The sequence below is a fragment of the Bos mutus genome, chromosome 8 (assembly GCF_027580195.1).
Source record: "Bos mutus isolate GX-2022 chromosome 8, NWIPB_WYAK_1.1, whole genome shotgun sequence".
NCBI lineage: Eukaryota > Metazoa > Chordata > Mammalia > Artiodactyla > Bovidae > Bos > Bos mutus.
This window is the reverse complement of record NC_091624.1, coordinates 13,873,779-13,896,550: the sequence shown is the minus strand read 5'-3', so window position 1 is coordinate 13,896,550 and position 22,772 is coordinate 13,873,779. Positions and strand designations below refer to the sequence as shown.

Below are 22,772 nucleotides of genomic sequence, written 5' to 3'. Positions count from 1 at the left end.
ACTGGAAAAGGCTCTAATGCTGGGAAAGACTGAGGGCAAGAGGGGAAGGGGACGATAGAGGATGAGATGGTTAGATAGCATCACCGACTCAATGGACATGAATTTGAGCAAACTCCGGGAGACGGTGAAGGACAGGGAAGCCTGGCATGCTGCAGTCCATGGGGTCACAAAGAGTTGGACACGAGTGAGCGACTGAACAACAATACCACTTACAATACCAGTAACAGCTAGTACAGTTACAATACCAGTAACAATACCAGTTACAGCACTGTCAGTGGTGTGGGTTGTTCAACTGGAAGAAAAATCAGTCTGTGCTTGACACAGTGGTGAGCTGTGAAGGGCAGCCACAGGAGAAGTCCACAGCATAAAGCAGAAGCTGGTCCTGCTCCACTCCATCTAAGGCTTAGAAGTCCTGTTCATCCTTTCCACACAAGTTCAACCATTTCTGATACACTTTTTCCCAAGCGGGTGCACGTTCACTCTACACCCACACACAGTACCAGCTCTGTTTCCACAGCATCACATCGTGATGTTTTCGCATTGCCTATCGACACGTTTGTCTTTTAAAGCACGAGACCTGCGGTTACTCACCTTTGTAGTCTCTCTGTCTGCCCGCTGGGAGAGTATATCACACACAGGCCCTCTAATCAAGTTTACTGCATGGATAATGAACAGAGAGAAGGAATGAATCAGGGAGAAAGAGAGAGAGGGAGCCCTCCGGGAAGAGGTTGGGGTGGGAGAAACAGGGAGCACAGGAAGTTCTGAGATAGGAAGCAGTGAGCCTCGGGTTCAGCAGCGTTCCCCGCTGATCTCTCAGTGCACTGGCATCTTGTGAAAATCTTGTGAAAAAGTGTGGAAGGGGTTTCGTGAAGGGGACCAATGGAGGGCTTTTGGGGTGCTGCTGGGGTGCTGGCTACAGGGTGCGCTCGTCTTGGGAAAATGCTTTGAGCTGTACGCTTACACGCATTCAAAGTTTGTGCATCTTTCAGTATGTATGTTGCACTTTGATAAAAAAACTTTTGTAAATAATTTCAGGGAGGAGTGGGTGTGTCTGCTCGTGCCTTGTTCCAAATGTAGAGGCAGGCTGCTGAATTTCTTTCAAAGAGCTCTATCCATGTGTTGTCTGAACGTCTAGCTTCAGAGCACCTTGTTTTAGGGAAACCAATGCCCTGTGGTCAGACCCACTGGACTTTATTGGTGTTGGACACTCTGGCCCACTCTCTCTTTCTTGAAACACTTCTGTCCCTTGGCTTCCAGGAATCCGATTTTTTGCTCTATGTTGGCTACAGCTCCCTCCCCTTTGCTGGCCTCTCTTCCAAGAACATTCCTTGATGTTCCCAAGGGTTCTGTGCTAGGCCTGCCCTGTTTTTAACTCTGCAAATCTCCCTGGATGATCTCATCCCCTGTCCTGGCCAACCCTGTGCTGATGACTCACAGATACATATCTCCAGCCCATCTCCCTCTCCTGAGCTGTGGGCAACTTACCCAACTACTTCTCTGACATCTCTGCTAGAACATCTCACCAGGAACTTTGCGCTACGTGGATGGAGTCCATTTCTCTCTGCACTTCTATCCAAAACCATAGTCCTCCTTGAAAGTGAAAGTCACCCAGTTCTGTCTGACTCTGAGACCTCATGTACTGTAGCCCACCAGGCTCCTCTGTTCATGGGGCTTCTCCAGATGAGACTACTGGAGTGGGTTGCCATGCCCTACTCCAGGGGATCTTCCCAATCCAAGGATCGAACCCAGGTCTCCCACATTGCAGGCGGATTCTTTACCATCTGAGCCAGCAGGGAAGTCTAAGAATACTGGAGTGGGTTGCCATTTCCTCCTCCAGGAGACCTTCCTGACCCAGGGATTGAACCGAGGTCTCTTGCATTGCAGGTAGATTCTTTACCATCTGAGCCACCAGGGAAGCCCCCACGACAGTGGAGCCATTCATGGAAATAAGGAACACATAAGGAAAACCATGTGAGCTACCAGGGAAACCCTATAGCTCAGATGGTCCTCCTTACGTGTTCCTTATTTCTGTGAATGGTTCCATAGTCTATTTGGGGGTTGGGTTTAATCCCCATGGTAGACTGTATTATTGTTCAGCAAATCCTTCTGCCTTCCTTTCCATGTTGAAGCAGAGTATACTTGTGCACTTCATTAACTTTGGGCTTGTCCATGGGTCTTGGTTTGAACAAACAAATGACTTCTTGGCCGTTCCTAACAGAGGCTCTTACGGCACTGTGCTGGGAGCCACCTGTGTTCCTGCTTCCCCTGGGGCTCCTGCCATCTGTCATGAGGAGGCCCTGGGTGCCTGAATAGCAGACATGTGAGACAAACCTGAGCTTGACCTAGAGCCTGGAGCTGAGCCCAACTGAGGTTGAGCCCAGCTGACCCACAGGCCCATGTGCAAGAAATAAATGTTTGTTATTGTAAGCCAGTAAGATGTCTGTACTTTTCCAACCCTCCCTCCCCACATTCAACCAAGACTTGTCAGCTCTGCCTCCTGCCTCTGTCTAGACGCATCCAGCGCTACCATTTCCCACTGCTGTGCTCTAGTCCAGCCTTTTCTTACCTCTTGCAAGTCTTTTTACTGCTTTCCTCACATTTGGTCATAACCCCCTTTAGTCCAATCGCCCCACTGCCGGCAAAGTGATCTTGCTAAAATCCAGGTCAGTTTCATCCCTTCTTCAGGTGTCCTAAGGGCTTGGGATCACCTAGAAAAAGTCCACATCCGTGGAATCCTTAACCCTAACCTCGATCCTCTGGACCCTGCTGTCTCCCCTGCTCCTCTCTCGCCCCTTCTGCTCCACCCTCTGTCTACACGCACCTCTTCAGCTTTGGGAGAGCCCCATGTTCTTTCTTGCCCTGGGCCTTGGCCAGGCCTTCCCCACTGCGTGGACCAGAGTCCACTTCCCTTGCCCAACTGCACGTGGATCCCACCTCTCATCCTTCAGGGGTCACCTTAGGAATGGTTTTTTTTGGGGAGTCTCCTCTGATTCCGGTCGGTCGGTCTGGGTGAAATCCAATTTCTACTTGCTCCCCCAGCACCCTGAGCTTTTTTCTACCCAAACACATGGGCTGTTTTCTCACTCTAATTTGCTTGTCTTTCCTACTAGACTTGAGCTCTCACGAATGCAGGAACTATGTCTAAATTGTTCATCCTTTTATATTCCTAGTGTTTAAAAAGGTGCTTATGTTCATTCTCCGAGTTCAAAAATTATTAAATAAACACTATGGGAAAATAATTTGAACGGGCTAAAGAAGTCCAAGATGGAAACAAAAACCACAGAAGGGACTCAGAGGATGTTTAATTTCATCCTTTCATCCATTCCCTTGGGGAAACTGAGGCTCAGAGAGCTTGACTAGACCAAGGCCCCAGAGGCTGTCAGAGACAGAGCTGGAATTAGAAGGTTCTGATGGGACTGCCTGGGCTTTATTTGTTGTCTGGTCTGAGGAATTTAAATAATTTAATTTAGGTTCTTAACACCTGAAAGATTAGCATCACCTGGGAGTTGGTTGGATCAGTCCCTGCCTTAGACCTACTGAATCAGAATCATTTTAACAAGATCTTCAGGTGCGTTGTAGATACAATTAAGTCTGAGAAACACTGGTTTCTATAACCAGGGGGGACAGCTAGCCTGTCTTAAAGGCCATTCTAATTCATACAGGAAAGCCAGCTGGTACAGTGGGAGAGAAAACCCAGCCGAAATGTTGGTGGCGTTCTATGCGTGCTGTAGACAAAAGGCCAGACGTATGGGCCTCTCACCTTCCAGAGTTCCAGATAGTTTGGGAGTCGAGGACCCGGCCTGCAGTGGGGAGGGGGTGGCGGTGGGGGTAATGGTTCAACTTCAGGTGAGGTGAAGGAAGGAGCCTTGCATTAAAGGAAAATCCCAGGAGCCCAGCTGACCAGCAAGCCTAATGCTGCACATTTCCAACTTTCACAGTAATAAAATCTAAAAAAAAATGTATAAATAAACATTTACAAAACGATAATTCTCCCCCTGCTGCTTGAGGTGGTGGTGAAAGTGGTATACTCCTACCCTGCTAGTGACGGTGTCAACTGGTGCGCCTGTTGGGTACACACAGCAACAATATGTGGCAACAGGTATGGCTTTGTTGACCGCCCTGGCCTGGCAACGCCATTCATGGGGAATAAGCCTAAGGAGATAATTCAACAGAAGCGAAAAGCTATGTATGAAGTTGTTTGCTACAGTGGACAGTGGAAAAATACTGAATAAAAAGGGAATGATGGAGTAAATTCTGGTATCATGACCATTTAAATCTAATTATAAAACAGCTGCTGTGTCTCACTTCATCGGCTTGGGTTACAGTGGTAGTGAAGAGTGTGGTCTCTGGGTTTCTGATTCTGACCCTACCCTTTACTGCATGGTCTTGGGCAAGTTTATTTAACTGCCCTATGTCTCAGTTTCTGCATCTGTAAAACAAGGATAATAACATTGCCTAATTCATAGGATTGCTGTAAGGAGAGAATGATTTAATTAAAGGGTCCAGAATAGCACCTCTCTATAAATTCATATTACTATTATTTTTAGGGGCTTCCCTTGCGTCTCAGGCAGTAAAGAATCTGCCTGCAATGCAGGAGACCTGGGTTCAATCCCTGGGTCGGGAAGATCCCCTGGAGAAGGGAAAGGCCACCCACTCCAGTATTCTTGCCTAGAGAATTCTATGGACAGAGGAGCCTGGCGGCTACAGTCCATAGGGTCGCAAAGAGTCGGACACGACTGACTAACGCACATTATTTTTAAGGGTCAAATTAAATGGCCTGATCCTCTCATTCCACCTGACACAAGAAAGCTTTTCCCCTACCCTCCAGGCCTGACCTCCTGTGATCATCTGAGACCCCCAGGGATGTTTCCTCAGTTCTCCTTGGAATCAGCCTGGTTTTCTAGCCTCATGGAGAGAAAACAAGAGAACTAGCTCAGTTGGCCTGTCCATTCCATTCTTTGTGGCTCTTGCTGCTCTCACGGTGTTGCTATTGAAACAGGCCATCTAGGAGCTGTCTTGAATTCTTCTTCCTCTCTCAGAATTTTCCCTGACTGTGTTAACTCCACCCTGTACCAGCCTGTAGACACACGCAGGTGCACTCACATGTGCACACACACAGCTGCCTTCTGTAAGCCTCTCCCCCAGCCTGTCTGAGTCCTTGCTGGGAGACTGAACGGGGCCCCTTCCTCCTTCTCCGAACCCCTAGGTGTGTTTACATTTAGTGCCCTAGAATGGCATTCTTTTCATGGATTATCCTACTTGTTTCGATGATATTAACAGCTCCCATTACCTGAAAGCCAGAAGTGTGTCTGCCCAGGGTTTTGCTGCTGTATCTTTACAAATATCAGCCTTCTGAATAAAATCATGAGGTAGGTACTATTATTCCTATTATACAGCTGGAGCCTCTGAAGTTCAAGCATGTGTTGGTGTTTGCTGGAGATTCACAGTTTCTAGGTGAAAAATCTGCGGTTTTAACCCGGGTTTGACTTCAAAGCCCACACTCAGAAATGCTACTCTAAACTGCCTCCTTAGGTAGGGACATAAGCAAGATGTTTATGATAAATGGGAACTTAAAAAATAAAAGGAAAATTGCAGCATCACCACAGAGCATCGAGTGGTGCCAAAATATGGCTCTGTGCACACAGAGTGTCAAGAGTGGTTGCCGTGCAAGGGCAACAGGATTGGGTATAAATTTTCCTTTTAAGTCATTTGTTTTAGTGATAGTTGTTATATAGACTTTATGATTTTTAAAAAGCTACTCTCCATCTTCAGAAATGACTGCCTTTAACCCACCATCTCTCAGCCTTGATTGATCATACGAATTACCTGGAGGGACTTTTAAAAGATACCCAGTGCGTGTGTGCGTGTGCGTGTGTGTGTCTCACTCGTGTCCAACTCTTTGTGACCCCATGGACTGTAGCCTGCCAGGTTTCTCTGTCCATGGGATTCTCCAGGCAGGAATACTGGAAGGGGTTGCCATTCCCTTCTCCAGCGGATTTTCCCAAGCCGGTGACTGAACCCAGGTCTCTTGCATTGCAGGAGGCAGATTTTTTGCCGTCTGAGCCACCAGTGAAGCCAGGCTCCATCAGAGATGATGCAAATCAGAAACTCTGGGGGTTGAGTTCAGGCAGTGGTATTTTAAGAACATTCTCCCATTGATTTTGTGTGCAACTAAGATTGAAAAACGGAGAAGGAAATGGCAACCCACTCCAGTGTTCTTGCCTGGAGAATCCCAGGGACAGGGGAGCCTGGTGGGCTGCCTTCTCTGGGGTCGCACAGAGTCGGACACGACTGAAGCAACTTAGCAGCAGCAGCAGCAAGATTGAAACACAGTTTCACGGAGAAGCTTCACCTCCTATTTCTCTTTCCAGAGAATCTAGCTGCCCTATCTTCTGTGACCCCATGCTAATTAACTCAGATTTTCCCCTCTGTGCCCAGGAAAAAGCTAGCAATATGACTCCCCCCACCCAGTGCTTTTTGAAAATGGGCACCAAGAAAAATCTTTGAGTGATGGAAATATTCAGTCTCTTGGTTGTCACGGTGGTTAGATAACTGTATGCATTTGCCAAAATGCATTGAACTGTAGACTTAAATTTGGTGAATTTTATTAGATGTAAATTATACTTCATTAAGCCACTGTTTAAAAAGGTATGAATATTCAAAAGGAAGAAATATATTGCTATTTATTCACAGAAATTAACACATTGTTTGGTTAATTTCACTTGTGAATAATTTCTCTTTCTTGACGTACCAATGTTCTTTAGTCTGACGTTCCTTAAAGATTTGGCAATTCTTGGCTGCCGAGAAGAATTGCCTAAAGTCTCCTTTGACTTTAGGAATGTCTGGTAAGCTTACAGTGATTGTAAATACGGTGCAAGTCCCTGCCTCTCATCATTATGGGGGGAGGTGGAGGTGGTGGAATATACTGAGTGCTAATTCTCCAGTAGAAACAGCAACCCACTCCAGTGTTCTTGCCTGGAGAATCCCAGGGACAGGGGAGCCTGGTGGGCTGCCGCCTATGGGGTCGCACAGAGTCGGACACGACTGAAGTGACTTAGCAGCAGTTCTCCAGTATGGGGGTTCGTTCTCCTCTACCCCTTATATTTTCTAGGCAGCTGGGGCCTCGGGATCACACTCAGTGTTTCCACCTGGGAGAGATGCTGCCATCTGTGTCTTGTTATGGGTGAAGGCACAGGCAGTGCCATCAGGTCTAGCTACTTCTCAAAGTGGTTCTCAGTTACGGTCTTTAAACCAGCAGCATCAACACCCCCTGGGAACTTATCAGAAATGCAATTTTTCGGGCCCTGTCCCAGATGAACTGAATCAGAAACTCTGGGGTGTGGTTCAATCCATACTTCAACTTGCTCTTCAGGTGGTCTTGCAGAGTACCCCAGTTAATTTCCTGGACTATCACTCTTTTCCTTGAGCCCCATTCACAGCAAGCATTCTTGCAAGTATTTCAAGCTGAGGTTTCTTCTCTCAGTCCAATTTCAACTGCTTTCTATCATTCAGAAATTCCCCACATTTTCTGGTGGGTTGGTGTCATTGGTAGCAGCTATTCTTGCTTTCTAGTGTTCTAATGGATCTTTATTTTTAATTGTAGTGGCTCAGTTGGTGAAGAATCCGCCTGCAAGTAGGCTGTCTGCAGTGCAGGAGACCTGGGTTTGACTCCTGGGTTGGGAAGATCCCCTGGAGAAGGGAAAGGCTACCCACTCCAGTATTCTGGCCTGGAGAATACCATGGACTGTATAGTCCATGGGGTCACAAAGAGTTAGACACAACTGAGCGACTTTCACTTGGAGAAGAAAATGGAAATCCACTCCAGTATCATTGCCTGGGAAATCCCATGGACACAGGAGCCTGGTGGGCTATAGTCCATGGGATCGCAAAGAGTCAGGCATGACCAAGTGGCTAAACATGCCACCACAGTGCAAATAACCTAAAATTTGCCACCTTAACGGTTTCTAAGTGTGTAGTTTGGTAGTGTTAAGTGCATTCACATTGTGCAATGCTCGTCATTATCTATCTCAATAACTTTCAGCTTGCAAAGAAACTCTTATCCTTAAACAACTCCCCATAGAATGGAATTTTAAAAAGTATATTTTTTTCTGTCACTAAAAGGAATCTTGGGTGGTACTGAGGTCAATGCAAGTGCTCTGTATGCCATCTTTTTTTTTTAATTGTGGTTAAATATACATAACATAAAATTTATTAGCTTAACTTTTTTTTTTTTTTTTTGGCTGTTGCATGTGGGATCTTAGTTCCCTCACCAGGGATGGAACCTACTCCCCCTGCAGTGGAAGCAGAGTCTTAACCTCTGAACCACCAAGGAAGTCCCTCTTAACCATTTTTAGATATGCAGTTCAGTGGTATTAAATTCATTCATATTGTTGTGCAGGATCACCACTATCCATCTCCAGAACTTTTTCATCTTCCCAAACTGAAACTCTGTGCCTGTTAAACATTAATTCCCCATTCCTCCCTTGCCAGCCCCTTGGCAACCACTGTCTATTTTCTGTCTCTCTAAATTTGACTAAGTACCTCATATCAATGGAATTACATGGTATTTGTCCCTTTGTGACTGGCTTATTTCACTTAGAATAATGTCTAGTTTCAACCACGTTGTAGCATGGGTTAGAATTTCCTTCCTTTTTAAGGCTGAATAATATTCTATTGTGTATATTCACCATGTTCTGTTTATCCATTCACTCATCAAGGAACACTTGGGTTGCTTCCACTTTGGGGCTGTTGTAATATTCCTGCTATGAACATGGGTGTGCAGATTTCTTTTCGTGTCCCTGCTTTCCCTTCGTTGAAGCAGGTAGCCAGAAGTAGAATTGCTGGCTCATATGGTAATTCTAACTTTAATTTATGGAGGAACTGCCATTCTGTTTTCCCTAGATCTGCTCCATTTCACATTCCTACCAACAGTGCACAAGGGTTCCGATATATCTCCACATCCTTGCCAACACTTCTTTTCTTTTCTTCTTTTTTTTTTCTTATGATAGCCATCCTAATAGATGTGAAGTGGTATCCCATTGCAGTTTTCATTTTCATTTCCCTAACTTCCTGATGTTCAAGCTGGTTTTAGAAAAGGCAGAGGAACCAGAGATCAAATTGCCAACATCCGCTGGATCATGGAAAAAGCAAGAGAGTTCCAGAAAAACATCTATTTCTGCTTTATTGACTATACCAAAGCCTTTGACTGTGTGGATCACAATAAACTGTGGACAATTCTGAAAGAGATGGGAATACCAGACCACCTGATCTGCCTCTTGAGAAATTTGTATGCAGGTCAGGAAGCAACAGTTAGAACTGGACATGGAACAACAGACTGTTTCCAAATAGGAAAAGGAGTACGTGAAGGCTGTATATTGTCACCCTGCTTATTTAACTTATATGCAGAGTACATCATGAGAAACGCTGGACTGGAAGAAACACAAGCTGGAACCAAGATTGCCGGGAGAAATCTCAATAACCTCAGATATGCAGATGACACCACCCTTATGGCAGAAAGTGAAGAGGAACTAAAAAGCCTCTTGATGAAAGTGAAAATAGAGAGTGAAAGAGTTGGCTTAAAGCTCAACATTCAGAAAACGAAGATCATGGCATCCGGTCCCATCACTTCATGGCAAATAGATGGGGAAACAGTGGAAACAGTGTCAGACTTGATTTTTCTGGGCTCCAAAATCACTGCAGATGGTGACTGCAGCCATGAAATTAAAAGACGCTTACTCCTTGGAAGGAAAGTTATGACCAACCTAGATAGCATATTTCAAAAGCGGAGACATTACTTTGCCAACAAAGGTTCATCTAGTCAAGGCTATGGTTTTTCCTGTGGTCATGTATGGATGTGAGAGTTGGACTGTGAAGAAGGCTGAGTGCCGAAGAATTGATGCTTTTGAACTGTGGTGTTGGAGAAGACTCCTGAGAGTCCCTTGGACTGCAAGGAGATCCAAGCAGTCCATTCTGAAGGAGATCAGCCCTGGGATTTCTTTGGAAGGAATGGTGCTAAAGCTGAAACTCCAGTACTTTGGCCACCTCATGAGAAGAGTTGACTCATTGGAAAAGACTCTGACGCTGGGAGGGATTGGGGGCAGGAGGAGACGGGGACGACAGAGGATGAGATGGCTGGATGGCATCACTGACTCAATGGACGTGAGTCTGAGTGAACTCCAGGAGTTGGTGATGGACAGGGAAGCCTGGTGTACTGCGATTCATGGGGTCACAAAGAGTCGGACACGACTCAACGACTGATCTGATCTGATCTGAATGATTAGTGATGTTGAACATCTTTTCATGTGGTTATTGGCCATTTGTATATCTTATCTGGAGAAATATCTATTCTAGTATTTTGTCTATTTTTTAATCAGGTTGATTGTTTTTTTTTTTTTTTTTGTTGTCCCTGAGTTTCAGTAATTTTTTGTATACTTTATATATTAATGCCTTATGGGATATGTAATTTGCAAATATTTTTTCCCATTCTTTTGGTTGCATTTTCACTCTATTACTAGTGTCCTTTAATGCACAAAAAGTTTTTCATTTTGATGAAGTCCAGTTTGTCTGTTTTTTTCTTTCATTGCTTGTGCCTTTGCTGTTTTAGCCAAAAAAATCAGTGCCAAATCCAGTGTCATGAAGCCCAGAGTTTTCTTCTCTCTATGCCATCTTCATCTAGCCTCTCATAGCAGTTTCTATTTGTCTTCTAGTTAGACATAAATAACTAACTTTCCCCCACCCTGCCCTTGTCATTAGCATTAATGTTTAAAACCTGGCAATTTTGCTATCAATCCACAATGTAGATACAACCACTTTTTGATGAAAGGCTAAGACAAGCTGGAGTAAGTTCTGAATGACCTTGATCTTAACTCTGATCACAGTGAAAAGGACCTCAGACTAGACGAGGCAGGGTTTTTGGAATCAAAAGGACCTCACCCAAATCTGCCTGTGTCTACCACTGCTAGCTGGGTGGTTGGGGGCAAGTTTTGCCTTTTTGAGCTTCAGTTTTCATTTTATCTTTTTTGTTGTTTTAAAATTTTTTGTTCCTGTTTTTGGCTGCTCTAGGTCTGCGTTGTAGCACATGGAGTCTCTCTAGTGTGGTGAGTGGGGACGACTCTTCATTGCGGTACAGGGCTTCTCATTGCCGTGGCTTCTCTTGTTGCAGAGCACAGGCTCTAGGTATGCAGGCTTCAGAAGTTGCAGCACATGGGCTCAGTAGCTGTGGCACATGGGCTTTGTAGCATGTGGGATCGTCCTGGGCCAGGGATTGAACCTGTGTCCCCTGCATTGGCAGGCAGATTCTTAACCACTTGATCACCAGGCAAGTCCTATATTTTATCTTTAAAATGTGGATAATTATACCTACTTGAGGTGTAGTTGTGAGAGTGACAGATAATGGCAGAGAATGACATCTCTGGCTCTTGGAAACTGGGAGTCCTAATGAATAATGATGCTGTGTTAGACTTGGTTGACACCCAGTATAACTCCTCTCCTTGACCTCTAGCCCATGAGCACCTCCAGGATCAAGTTAGCACATCCTCATCTCTGGATCCTAACACTTGGTCCCAAGCCTGGCCCACGGTAGGGTCTCTGTAGGCATTTGTTGACTGAATGATTTGGAAGGTGAAAAAGCATTCCCTTGAAGCCAGCCTGAAAGCCACATCCTTGACTTGGCACATAAGTGTGAAGTAATGAGTCTGAGGATTCATATGGAAAGCATTCTTGCTCTTGGAATGTATTTCTTTCCACATATGATGCCAACGATGCCCAACTTTTCCTCTTCACTGCTGCCGTTATTTGTTTACTTTCCAAATGAAACTGATCCTGCACCGAGAGGGAATTTCGGAAGTTTCAATGGACACGGAAGCCGGGTGCCTGGATGGTTTTATTGCTGAGTCCTGCGTCTGGGAAACCTCTCAGTACTGGGGTTTCCTTCAGAATGAAAGACAAGGGGAAGCTGACTGGCAGGCACACTGACTACAAGATAGAGATCTTTTGAATTCCCGATTTTAGCAAAGTTTGATTTGATAGATTCTGTACAGTTCTGTTAAGTTACATTGAATTTGGTGCTTAGGTGAATATGGAGCAGATCAGATGTTTTTTCTGATTCCATTCAAATTTTTATTCTCTGTACAAAATAATGTCATTAGCAACTTTAAAAAAAGTTACAGTGTGAAGTATTTCTTGACGTGCTAAAGTGGCCAACACTGAGACTAAGGAAATACATGTATTAATTTTGGATCATAGTTCCTTTTGTAAACTATTTTTGGAGTGCAATTTGCTGTCATCAACATCAGATTTTCTTCCTTGGTGAAGTATTTGTTCAAAGACAAGTCCTTATGAGTAATCATCAGAGAAAGAGGAAGCAGGTTAATTTTACTTTGAAAAGGCTGTTGGGTGCCGAAGCTGGTAGGCTGTGCAAAAGTATAGGCTTGGACTGTTTCCAAAGTGCATCTTAAAAGAATCGTGGCTAATATTGTTCGCCCCAGTGGCTATTTCTGAGCTCAGATTTAGTGGAAGATGATTACATGGACTTAACAGAAACATGATCAGGCAAGTATTTTATATCCTGGCACATTCTTGACACTCTCACTGGGCAGACTCTAGTTTCCATGGGTCCGGACCCTCCCTAGTGTTATCAGCCTACCACTGAGAACATCCGTTTTAAACACAGATCTGAGCAAGTCCTCCTCCTGCCTAAAAATCCCCACCAGCTATCCCACTTCTTCCAGGATATGGTCCAAAGATATCCCAGGCCTGTGTGAGCCAACCCTCTGTTGAGCCTGTAAGCTTGATCCCTGGGTCTTTCACAGCCTTTTTAGAACTCTCCACTTACATATATAACAAAAAAACTCACCATTTCAGACTAAACAAATCATGGCATTCAGTACATGTAAAAATGCACCCATCACTATGATGTAGTTTCAGAATATTTTCATCACCCCCAAATGAAACCATTTACACCTTAAGCGGTCACTCCCTGCAGCCCCTCCCTGCAGCTCCTGGCAACCACTAACCTACTTTTTGTGTCCCTGGATTTATCTGTTTTGGCTATTTCATATGTCTAGAATCATTGTCTAGAATATTGTATGGAATCATGTAATATGTGACCTTTGAGTTTAGTTTCTTTTACATAATACAATATTTTTGAGGTTCATTTGTGTGGTGACAGTACTGTGTTAGAAATTCATGCCAGGCTTTTCTGGTGGTACAATGGATAAGAATCCACCTGCCAATGCAGGGAGCATGGGTTCAGTCTCTGGTCCGGGAAGATTCCACCTGCCATGGAGCAACTAAGCCTGTGTGCCACGACTTCTGAGCCTGTGCTCCACGACAAGAGAAGCCACCACAATGAGAAGCCCACACTCCCCAAAAAGAGTAGCCCTGACTCGCTGCAACTAGAGAAAGCCTGAGTGCAACAGCAAAGACCCAATGTGGCCGTGAAAGTCGCTCAGTCGTGTCCTACTCTTTGGGACCCCATGGACTATACAGTCCATGGAATTCTCCAGGCCAGAATACTAGAGTGGGTAGCCTTTCCCTTCTCCAGCAGATCTTCCCGACCCAGGAATGGAACCAGGGTCTCCTGCATTACAGGCAGATTCTTTACCAACTGAGCTATCAGGGAAGCCCATAAGTATATACATAAATAAAAATAACAACAAAAGAAAAAGATTCATGCCTTTCTGTGTCTGAATAATATTCTATTGTATGGATATAGCACAATTTGTTTATGCATCCATCTGATGACAGACATTTGGATGGTTTCCACTTTTGGGCTGTTGTGACTGCTGCGTGCGTGTACATATATCTGCATGAGTACCTGTTTTCAGTTCTTTTGGGTACATACCCAGGAGTGGAACTGCTGGGTCATATTATATTTCTGTTTAATGTTTTGAAGAATTTTCAAACTATTTTCTTCCCTTTTCTCTCTCCTTTTAAAAATTTTGTTTATTTATTTTTATTTTTGGCTGTGCTGGGTCTTCTCTGCTGCGCATGGGCTTTCCCCGGCTGTGGCGAGTAGGGACTACTCTTCATGGTGGTGCAAGGGCTTCTCATCGTGGTGGCTTGTCCTGTTAGCGGAGCACAGGCTCCAGTAGCTTCAACATGCAGGCTTAGTAGCTACGGCTCATGGGCTCTAGAGTTCGGGCTCAGTAGTTGTCACGGGCTTAGCTGCCCTGAGCAATGTGGAATCTTTCCGGACCAGGGATCAAACCCACTGACCCCTGGATTGGCAGTCGGACTCCATCCACTGCACCACTAAGGAAATCCTCTTCTCGTTTGTATTTCTGTAATACAATGTATTCAAGAGAATTTCTATTGTAGTTCAATTAGGTATTTTGTTATAACAGGCTATCTATGTATCTGAGGACCGGGATTGGGTCTTGTTCATCTGTGAATCTCCAGTACCTGTTACAGGGCTGCACAGAGTAGGTGCTCAATAAATGCGTGTAGAATTGGATTGACTGTAGAGGGATTATATGCAGTTTTTATCCTTGAGGAATATGTGGTGTGTGTAGTAAGCTGTGAACATGAGTGATGGGCTGAGTGGAGATTGGGGGTAGGTAAGGTGAAAAAAAATGTTAAAAAGGGGGTGCTTCCCTGGTGCCTTAGATGGTAAAGAATATGACTGATGGGCTAACTGGAGATGGGGGTAGGTGAGATGAAGAAGACCCTGCCGATTCCTTTCAGTTCAGTTCAGTTCAGTCGCTCAGTCGTGTCCGACTCTTTGCGACCCCATGAACTGCAGCACACCAGGCCTCCCTGTCCATCACCAACTCCTGGAGTCTACCCAAACCCATGTCCATCGAGTCAGTGATGCCATCCAACCATCTCACCCTCTGTCGTTCCCTTCTCCTCCTGCCCTCAATCTTTCCGAGCACCAGGGTCTTTTCAAATGAGTCAGCTCATTGCATCAGGTGGCCAAAGTATTGGAGTTTCAGCTTCAATATCAGTCCTTCCAATGAACACCCAGGAGTGATCTCCTTTAGGATGGACTGGTTGGATCTCCTTGCAGTCCAAGGGACTCTCAAGAGTCTTCTCCAATACCACAGTTCAAAAGCATCAATTCTTCGGTGCTCAGCTTTCTTTATAGTCCAACTCTCACAGCCATACATGACCACTAGAAAAACCATAGCCTTGGACAAAGGGAAAAGAAGATCAGTGTGGCAGAATTAGTTATTCACAAGGACCTGGCTTCTATGGCTGGTTTCCTCCTCCTATAAGTCGATTTAATCGTGTCCGACTCTGCAACCCTGTGGACTGTAGCTCTCCAGGCTTCTCTGTCCATGGGATTTCCCAGGCAAGAATACTGGAGCAGGTTGCCATTTCCTTCTGCATGGGATCTTCTTGACCCAGGGATCAAGCCCACATCTCCTGCATTGGCAGACAGGTTCTTTACCACTAGCATTTGCCTTTAACTAACTCATTTTAATTTTCTGGAATGTTCAGTTCTCCTCTTTGTCAAATGAAAAGGTGGGATATTTGAGTGATATTCCATTTTTTGGTCTGTTTTAAGCAACGGGAACTTGTTTTTTTCATAGGAAATCACTGCTTGGAAGCCCACCCTGCCTTTGTCAGGGGAGGGCAGAGTGCGGAGCAAGGCACAGACCGGGACGCAGGGCAGCCCTGATCCCTGCAGCCCCGAGACTGAGAGGACCCCGAAACCCCAGGTCCCAGCGCATTCAGTAGCTCTGAGAGACCTCTGTTCTAGAAAGACCAAGGAAGCCTTAATGCACACAAGCGAATATTCTACGAAAGAAGTATTTTTTCCCAAGCAATAGAGGGGGGCTTAAGGAATGAGATAGCAACTTCAACAAGAAAAGAACAAAAGATTTTGATGAAATATTGCATTGAGTAATCCATCTGGTTAAAAAGGGGATACTTCCTCATAGTTCCCTTCTCACCTCCTCATATTTAAAAAAAAAAACAGGTGCTGCAGGTTGACTTCATGAACGGAATCGTCAAACATTTGTACTCTCCTAACTGAACGGATTCCTGCAACACGAGAGCATTTCCTCTGCAAATCTGCTGCCTGGTACCACAGCTGAGCAGGTCCCTGGGCAGGCCTGGTCTCGTTCTTACTTTCTGGGTTTCCTTTTCTTTCACTCTCTCTCTCTCTCCTGGCAAAATGTCTTGAAAACAGGACATTTACGCTCCACCCTCACGTTATCTTTTCTCTCTAGTTCTTTGCTTTTGAACTAGCCTTCAACATGGGGAAGTTTAGCTGAGAGCCCCCCAAACCACTTCCTGGCCCGCCTATGGCACCAACAAGTTGTAACCTGTCGTTCCGCAGGGATCGTTGGTAATGCTTGGCTTGCCTTGCTCTTGTTCAATTTTTTATTTCCGCAGAAGCTCATTAGGAGGGAACACTTCTGAAAACGTACTGCCTGAACCTCAAAATCTCTTCTGGTGTATTCAAACTCAGGCACAGAAGTCATTCAGAAACTGAGATTGAAGTTGATTTAGCCGGGTGTCTGAATTAGCCCCCAAACCACATCATTCTTATTGTAAGTATCTCTACTTGCTGTCATAGAAACAGTTGAAGCAGTGTAACCACAAACATTATTCACCTTCCACTATTAACCCTCTTGTTCATTTCTTTTTTTTTTTTTCAAAGCTCTTCTGGAAATTCTACAACTTCTTTTAAAACAGATTTTCTAGACAATGACTGCTTTTTTGCTGATGGAGTCCTATTATAAAAATAGGAAGAAATTCAGTTTCAATATCCCTCTGATTCTACTTGCTTAGCAGTTGCTTTCACTCCAAAATGGGCAGGAAGGTAAACACTGCAATCTTTTTACCATTTCTTTAAATGCTTTAAAAAGAGAGAACTCACAGTTTTCTGGAGGGTGCCCACATGCTGTTAATCCCTCTTGCTCCACCATGGTGCTGTAGGACTAAGCGGAGGACTGGCTGCCGTAATCCTTTAACTGGCACTTCAGAAATTATGTAGAAAAGCTAAAGTCTGTCTTGCAAACCCCAAAACTTGTCTCCACAATCTTGCCTCGATCAGCTTCCAAAGTATAATGCAGCGTGATTATTTTCCTCTGGGGAAACCTGTGTAACAGGTCTCTGAGTGCCATTGGATGTGTCAGAGGTTTAATTGATTCTTCACCATGTCTCTGCACCCCATAATAGCCTTGCTAAGCACAGGACGTGTTTTACGGGAATAGTCACCCAGAGCTTAATTTGTTGTTGTGAGGCAGACAAGACTGTTTCCCAATGAAATTAAATCTGTTTCGTGCCCTGCGAGTTTCTTCCTGATGAAGTGTGCTCTGCTGACTACTGAGAGTGCAACCCTTGATGGTCTCCAATTAGCATGGATGCCATTCCAGGGAAAGCTTACTCTCTGTTCCTTGCCAGTTTTGGAAAAACATTCTGGTGGAGAACAGGGCTGCCACAGAACTCTGTTCCTTGATTTCATTTACTTTTCTCTTGCTTCTTGGGTCACAAGACAGGCGTGATCCACATGCCCTTATCACAACCCATGTAAAGTTATCTCATACATGCTATCTTATTTTGTCATCTTGATAACATTGCCATGAGGGCAGGCAGGTATTATTATGCCCATTTTACAGATAAGAAAACTGAGTCCCAAATAGTCTTGCAACTTACTCAAGGAACCACTGATAATAAGCACCAAGTAAGGACTAGAAAGCACTTACTCTTTTTAGTAATTACCCTCTTCCTTGGTCTAAAGTGGGCTTCCCTTGTGGCTCAGCTGGTAAAGAATCCACTTGCACTGTGGGAGACCTGGGTTTGACCCCTGGTTTGGGAAGATCCCCTGGAGAAGGGAAAGGCTACCCACTCTGGTATTCTGGCCTGGAGAATTCCATGGACTGTATAGTCCTTGGGGTGGCAAAGAGTTGGACGTGACATCCTGGAATGTGAAGTCAACTGGGCCTTAGGAAGCATCACTACGAACAAAGCTAGTAGAGGTGATGGAATTCCAGTTGAGCTATTTCAAATCCTGAAAGATGATGCCGTGAAAGTGCTGCACTCAATATGCCAGCAAATTTGGAAAACTCAGCAGTGGCCACTGGACTGGAAAAGGTCAGTTTTCATTCCAATCCCAAAGAAAGGCAATGCCAAAGAATGCTCAAACTACCGCACAATTGCACTCATCTCACACGCTAGTAAAGTAATGCTCAAAATTTTCCAAGCCAGGCTTCAGCAATATGTGAACTGTGAACTTCCAGATGTTCAAGCTGGTTTTAGAAAAGGCAGAGGAACCAGAGGTCAAATTGCCAACATCTGCTGGATCATCGAAAAAAGCAAGAGAGTTCCAGAAAAACATCTATTTCTGCTTTATTGACTATACCAAAGCCTTTGACTGTGTGGATCACAACAAACTGTGGAAAATTCTGAAAGAGATGGGAATACCAGACCACCTGACCTGCCTCTTGAGAAACCTATATGAAGGTCAGGAAGCAACAGTTAGGACTGGACATGGAACAACAGACTGGTTCCAAATAGGAAAAGGAGTATGTCAAGGCTGTATATTGTCACCCTGCTTATTTAACTTATATGCAGAGTACATCATGAGAAACACTGGGCTGGAAGAAGCACAGGCTGGAATCAAGATTGCCAGGAGAAATATCAATAACCTCACACATGCAGATGACACCACCCTATGGCTGAAAGTGAAGAAGAACTAAAAAGCCTCTTGAAAAGTGGCTTTTGAAAGTGAAAGAGGAGAGTGAAAAAGTTGGCTTAAAGCTCAACATTCAGAAAACTAAGATCATGGCATCTGGTCCCATCACTTCATGGGAAATAGATGGGGAAACAGTAGAAACAGTGTCAGACTTAATTTTTGGGGGCTCCCAAATCACTGCAGATGGTGATTGCAGCCATGAAGGAAAGTTATGACCAACCTAGATAGCATATTCAAAAGCAGAGACATTACTTTGCCAACAAAGGTCCGTCTAGTCAAGGCTATGGTTTTTCCATTAGTCGTGTATGGATGTGAGAATTGGACTGTGAAGAAAGCTGAGTGCTGAAGAATTGATGCTTTTGAACTGTGGTGTTGGAGAAGACTCTTGAGAGTCCCTTGGACTGCAAGGAGATCCAACCAGTCCATTCTGAAGGAGATCAGCCCTGGGTGTTCTTTAGAAGGAATGATGCTAAAGCTGAAACTCCAGTACTTTGGCCACCTCATGCGAAGAGTTCACTCATTGGAAAAGACTCTGATGCTGGGAGGGATTGGGGGCAAGAGGAGAAGGGGACGACAGAGGATGAGATGGCTGGATGGCATCACTGACTCGATGGACATGAGTTTGAGTGAACTCCGGGAGTTGGTGATGGACAGGGAGGCCTTGTGTGCTGTGATTCATGGGGTCACAAATTGTTGGAAATGACTGAGCAACTGAACTGAACTGAACTGAGCAACTTTCACTTTGGAGTTAAAGTAGGCAAGACTGCTCTACCTAGAACTTACTGCAGTGGAATTTCTGCCCTCCCACCCCTCAACACAATTCAGTTATTCAATCAACAAACAGTTGTAGTGAGTATGAATTTGGGGCCTCAAAATTCAGATCTACAAAATGATAGATTTATTTTTATGTAACTTCAATTAAATTCTCTCTTGGGTCCTCATTCCCCCTGCTGGCAGAAACTTGTCAATTTTAGGTTTTCTCTGCCAGATCAGGGATCTCCTCCTCCTCCCCACCTTTTTTTTTTTTTTCTGTAGCTGTATATAAGTTCAGGCCATTAGAAGGTGTGTGTGTGAGAGAGATGGAAATGGTAGAAGCATATGGCCTTCTGGGCTCTTCTCATTCTGACTGCTGTTGGAGCGTGTGGTCCATCTGGCCTTCCAGTATTTGGTAAGTGCTAGCATTATTGCTACGTGATTTTTTAAAAATCCAGCTTTTGAGGCATCTGTAGAACTGCTGGCTTGCTTTCCTGCTTCTAGCGTCTGTGTCCTCCTTGTAAGTATGAAAGACACGTGGCTGATCTCCTGAGCTACCCTGAAGATTTGGGGGAGTTTCATAGGATTGTCTCAGGTCTCTTGGTCTAGCTTTGTCATACATCATTTTTATCTGAAGCTTCTCTCTCCCTCCCTACTCCATTCCTCACCTCCTCAGGTGTCGCCTGGTATGGGGCACAAGTCTCCTCTGTGCCCTGCATCTACCAAAGCAACCTGGGGTGTGTCCCATTTCCCTGACCACACACGCGTCCCCTCACTCGAGGGAAGGAGAGAGGGTGGGTGAAGGTCTGTTCTCTTCTCCAACACTGTCCTCTAGAGCAGGCAAATTTTACCTCCTCTGGGTTGGGGGGATGAGATGGGGTGAGGAAGAAGAATTAACCCAGCAAGTACTTATCCAAATCTATTATTTCTGCCAGGAGCTCAGGTTTGAAGGTCAAAAGCTATGAGTTATTAATAACTATGTTTGTTCTTTCTTTCTTGAAGCAGTAAAGGTGGAATACCTTGTCTGTCTAGGTTTGGAGGAGAGCCATGGGTTATGTGCGTGTGTGAGGGGGTGTGCTGAGTCGCTTCATTCATGTCCCACTCTTTGCCACCCTGTGAACTGTAGCCCCTCAGGCTCCTCTGTCCATGGGATTCTCCAGGCAAGAATACTGGAGTGGGTTGCCATGTTCTCCTCCAGGGGATCTTCCTGACTCAGGGATCGAACCCGCATCTCTTATATCTACTGCACTGGCAGGCGGGTTCTTTACCAGTGCCACCTGGGAAGCCTGGTAATCTGCTAATGTTTCATAATATTGTCCTGAGTTTAATCATTTTGTCTATTATATTTCAGATTCTCTGTCAGGGAATATAGAGATGATGAACAGGCTCTATCCCTTGCTCAGGATGTTCACAGCCTGGTGAGAAAGGCAGGGACATGGGGGTGGACTCTAAAGATGCAGGCTGTGGGCTGTGTGCACTACTTAAACCAGTAGGGTGGTGCTGGGGCTTCCTTGGTGGCTCAGACAGTAAAGCGTCTGCCTGCAATGCGGGAAACCTGGGTTCGATCCCTGGGCTGTGAAGATTCCCTGGAGAAGGAAATGGCAATCCACTCCAGTACTCTTGCCTGGAAAATCCCATTGATGGAGGAGCCTGGTAGGCTACCATCCACAGGGTCACAAAGAGTTGGACACGACTGAACGACTTCATTTTTTTTTTTAGTGGTGTTGGCTGATTGGAAGAATGTATAAGGTGCCACTTGTACCCTTTCCCCAACACTCTGGCCACCTGATGCGAAGAACTGACTCATTGGAAAAAACCCTGATGCTGGGACAGATTGAAGGCCAGAGGAGAAGGTGATGACAGAGGATGAGATGGTTGGATGGCATCACCAACTCAATGGACGCGACTTTGAGCAAGCTCTGGGAATTGGTGATGGACAGGGAAGCCTGCCATGCTGCAGTCCATGGGGTCATAAAGAGTTGGACATGACTGAGTAACTGAACTGAACTGTACCCTTTCCCTGAAGACTCAAACGAAGACTACAGTTCTACAGTTTCCCTGTTAGCCAAGCCATCTGGGGCTCACCACTTTGGGTATCTGGTCTGAACTAAGATGCAAGTGGAAAGCAAAAGGAAACTTAATAAACCAATTATAATTTTGTATTTATGATCCCATGGGACTTTCTCTACCTCAGTGAGAGCTTATAGGGTTATTTCCATGCAGCCTATATAAAGCCAAGGTTACTTAGTAATAGCATCTTCTAGATGAGAAACAAGCTGAGAAATATTAATCTGGCATCATGAAATAATTTGAACTTTTACTTCTGTTTCTCAAAAAAGCCCTGAAAGAGAGTCTATTCATTACATGAAGCAAATTCCCTCCTTCTCTTTCATCTTCTCTTTTCTTCCTCTTGCTTTCCTGTTTGTCCTATCTGTCCATCCATCCATCCATCATCTAACATTCATTCATCTGTCTCACAGTCAACTTTGCTCTTTCCTAGTCCAAACTTCCACCCAAATCTCTCAAACTGAGCTGACATAGTCTTTTGGGAAAAAGAAAAAAAGTTTTTCAACCATTTTCTATTTTAGTTTCCTCTTTTTCTCTTTATCCATTTTTCCCCCCTCTCCTTCTTCCAGTCCAGTGATGACCTGCCCTTTTAAGCACAAATGTAAATATTACTTTATCTACATAATATAGATCTGAAAAAAAATCTGGAGAAGACAGAACCATCTTTAATATGCTGGGGGTGGATGTGGTGGGTTGATGGAAGAGGCAGAGCCCAAGGAAGAAAAGACAGAATTTTCCTTAGTTGATGGAGAAGGTAAAGTTCAGTCACTCAGGTGTGTCTGACTCTTTGTGACCCGATGGACTGCAGCGCACTAGGCTTCCCTGTCCATCACCAAATCCTGGAGTTTACTCAAACTCATGTCCATTGAGTCAGTGATGCCATCCAACCATCTCATCCTCTGTTTTCCCCTTCTGCTCCCACCTTCAATCTTTTCCAGCATCAGGGTCTTTTTTCTTTGCAAATGAGTCAGTTCTTCACATCAGATGGCCAAAGTAGTGGAGTTTCAGCTTCAGCATCAGTCCTTCCAATGCATATTCAGGACTGATTTCCTTTAGGATTGACTGGTTGGATCTCCTTGCAGTCCAAGGGACTCTCAAGAGTCTTCTCCAATACCACAGTTCAAAAGCATCCAATTCTTCATCGCTCAGCTTTCTTAATAGTCCAACTCTCACATCTATACCTGACTACTGGACAAACCATAGCTTTGACTAGACGGACTTTTATTGACAAAGTAATGTCTCTGCTTTTTAATATGCTGTCTAGGTTGGTCATAACTTTCCTTCCAAGGAGTAAGCGTCTTTT

The 22,772-nt window shown here is 44.8% G+C and overlaps 1 protein-coding gene across 3 annotated transcripts in view; it reads right to left on the bottom strand.

The window, feature by feature from the left end:
* PTPN3 (protein tyrosine phosphatase non-receptor type 3) overlaps positions 1-16,988 on the bottom strand; it is a 165,935-nt gene extending 148,947 nt beyond the window's left edge. Inside the window, exon 1 of one of the 3 annotated variants that reach the window (XM_070375136.1) lies at positions 16,832-16,988. In XM_070375136.1, coding sequence (XP_070231237.1) covers positions 16,832-16,880 — 49 coding nt within the window. In that variant the 5' untranslated portion in view covers positions 16,881-16,988. The remainder of the gene's footprint in view (positions 1-16,831) is intronic. The other 2 variants (XM_070375135.1, XM_070375139.1) reach the window with 2 other exon arrangements.
* Positions 16,989-22,772: the final 5,784 nt, after the last annotated feature.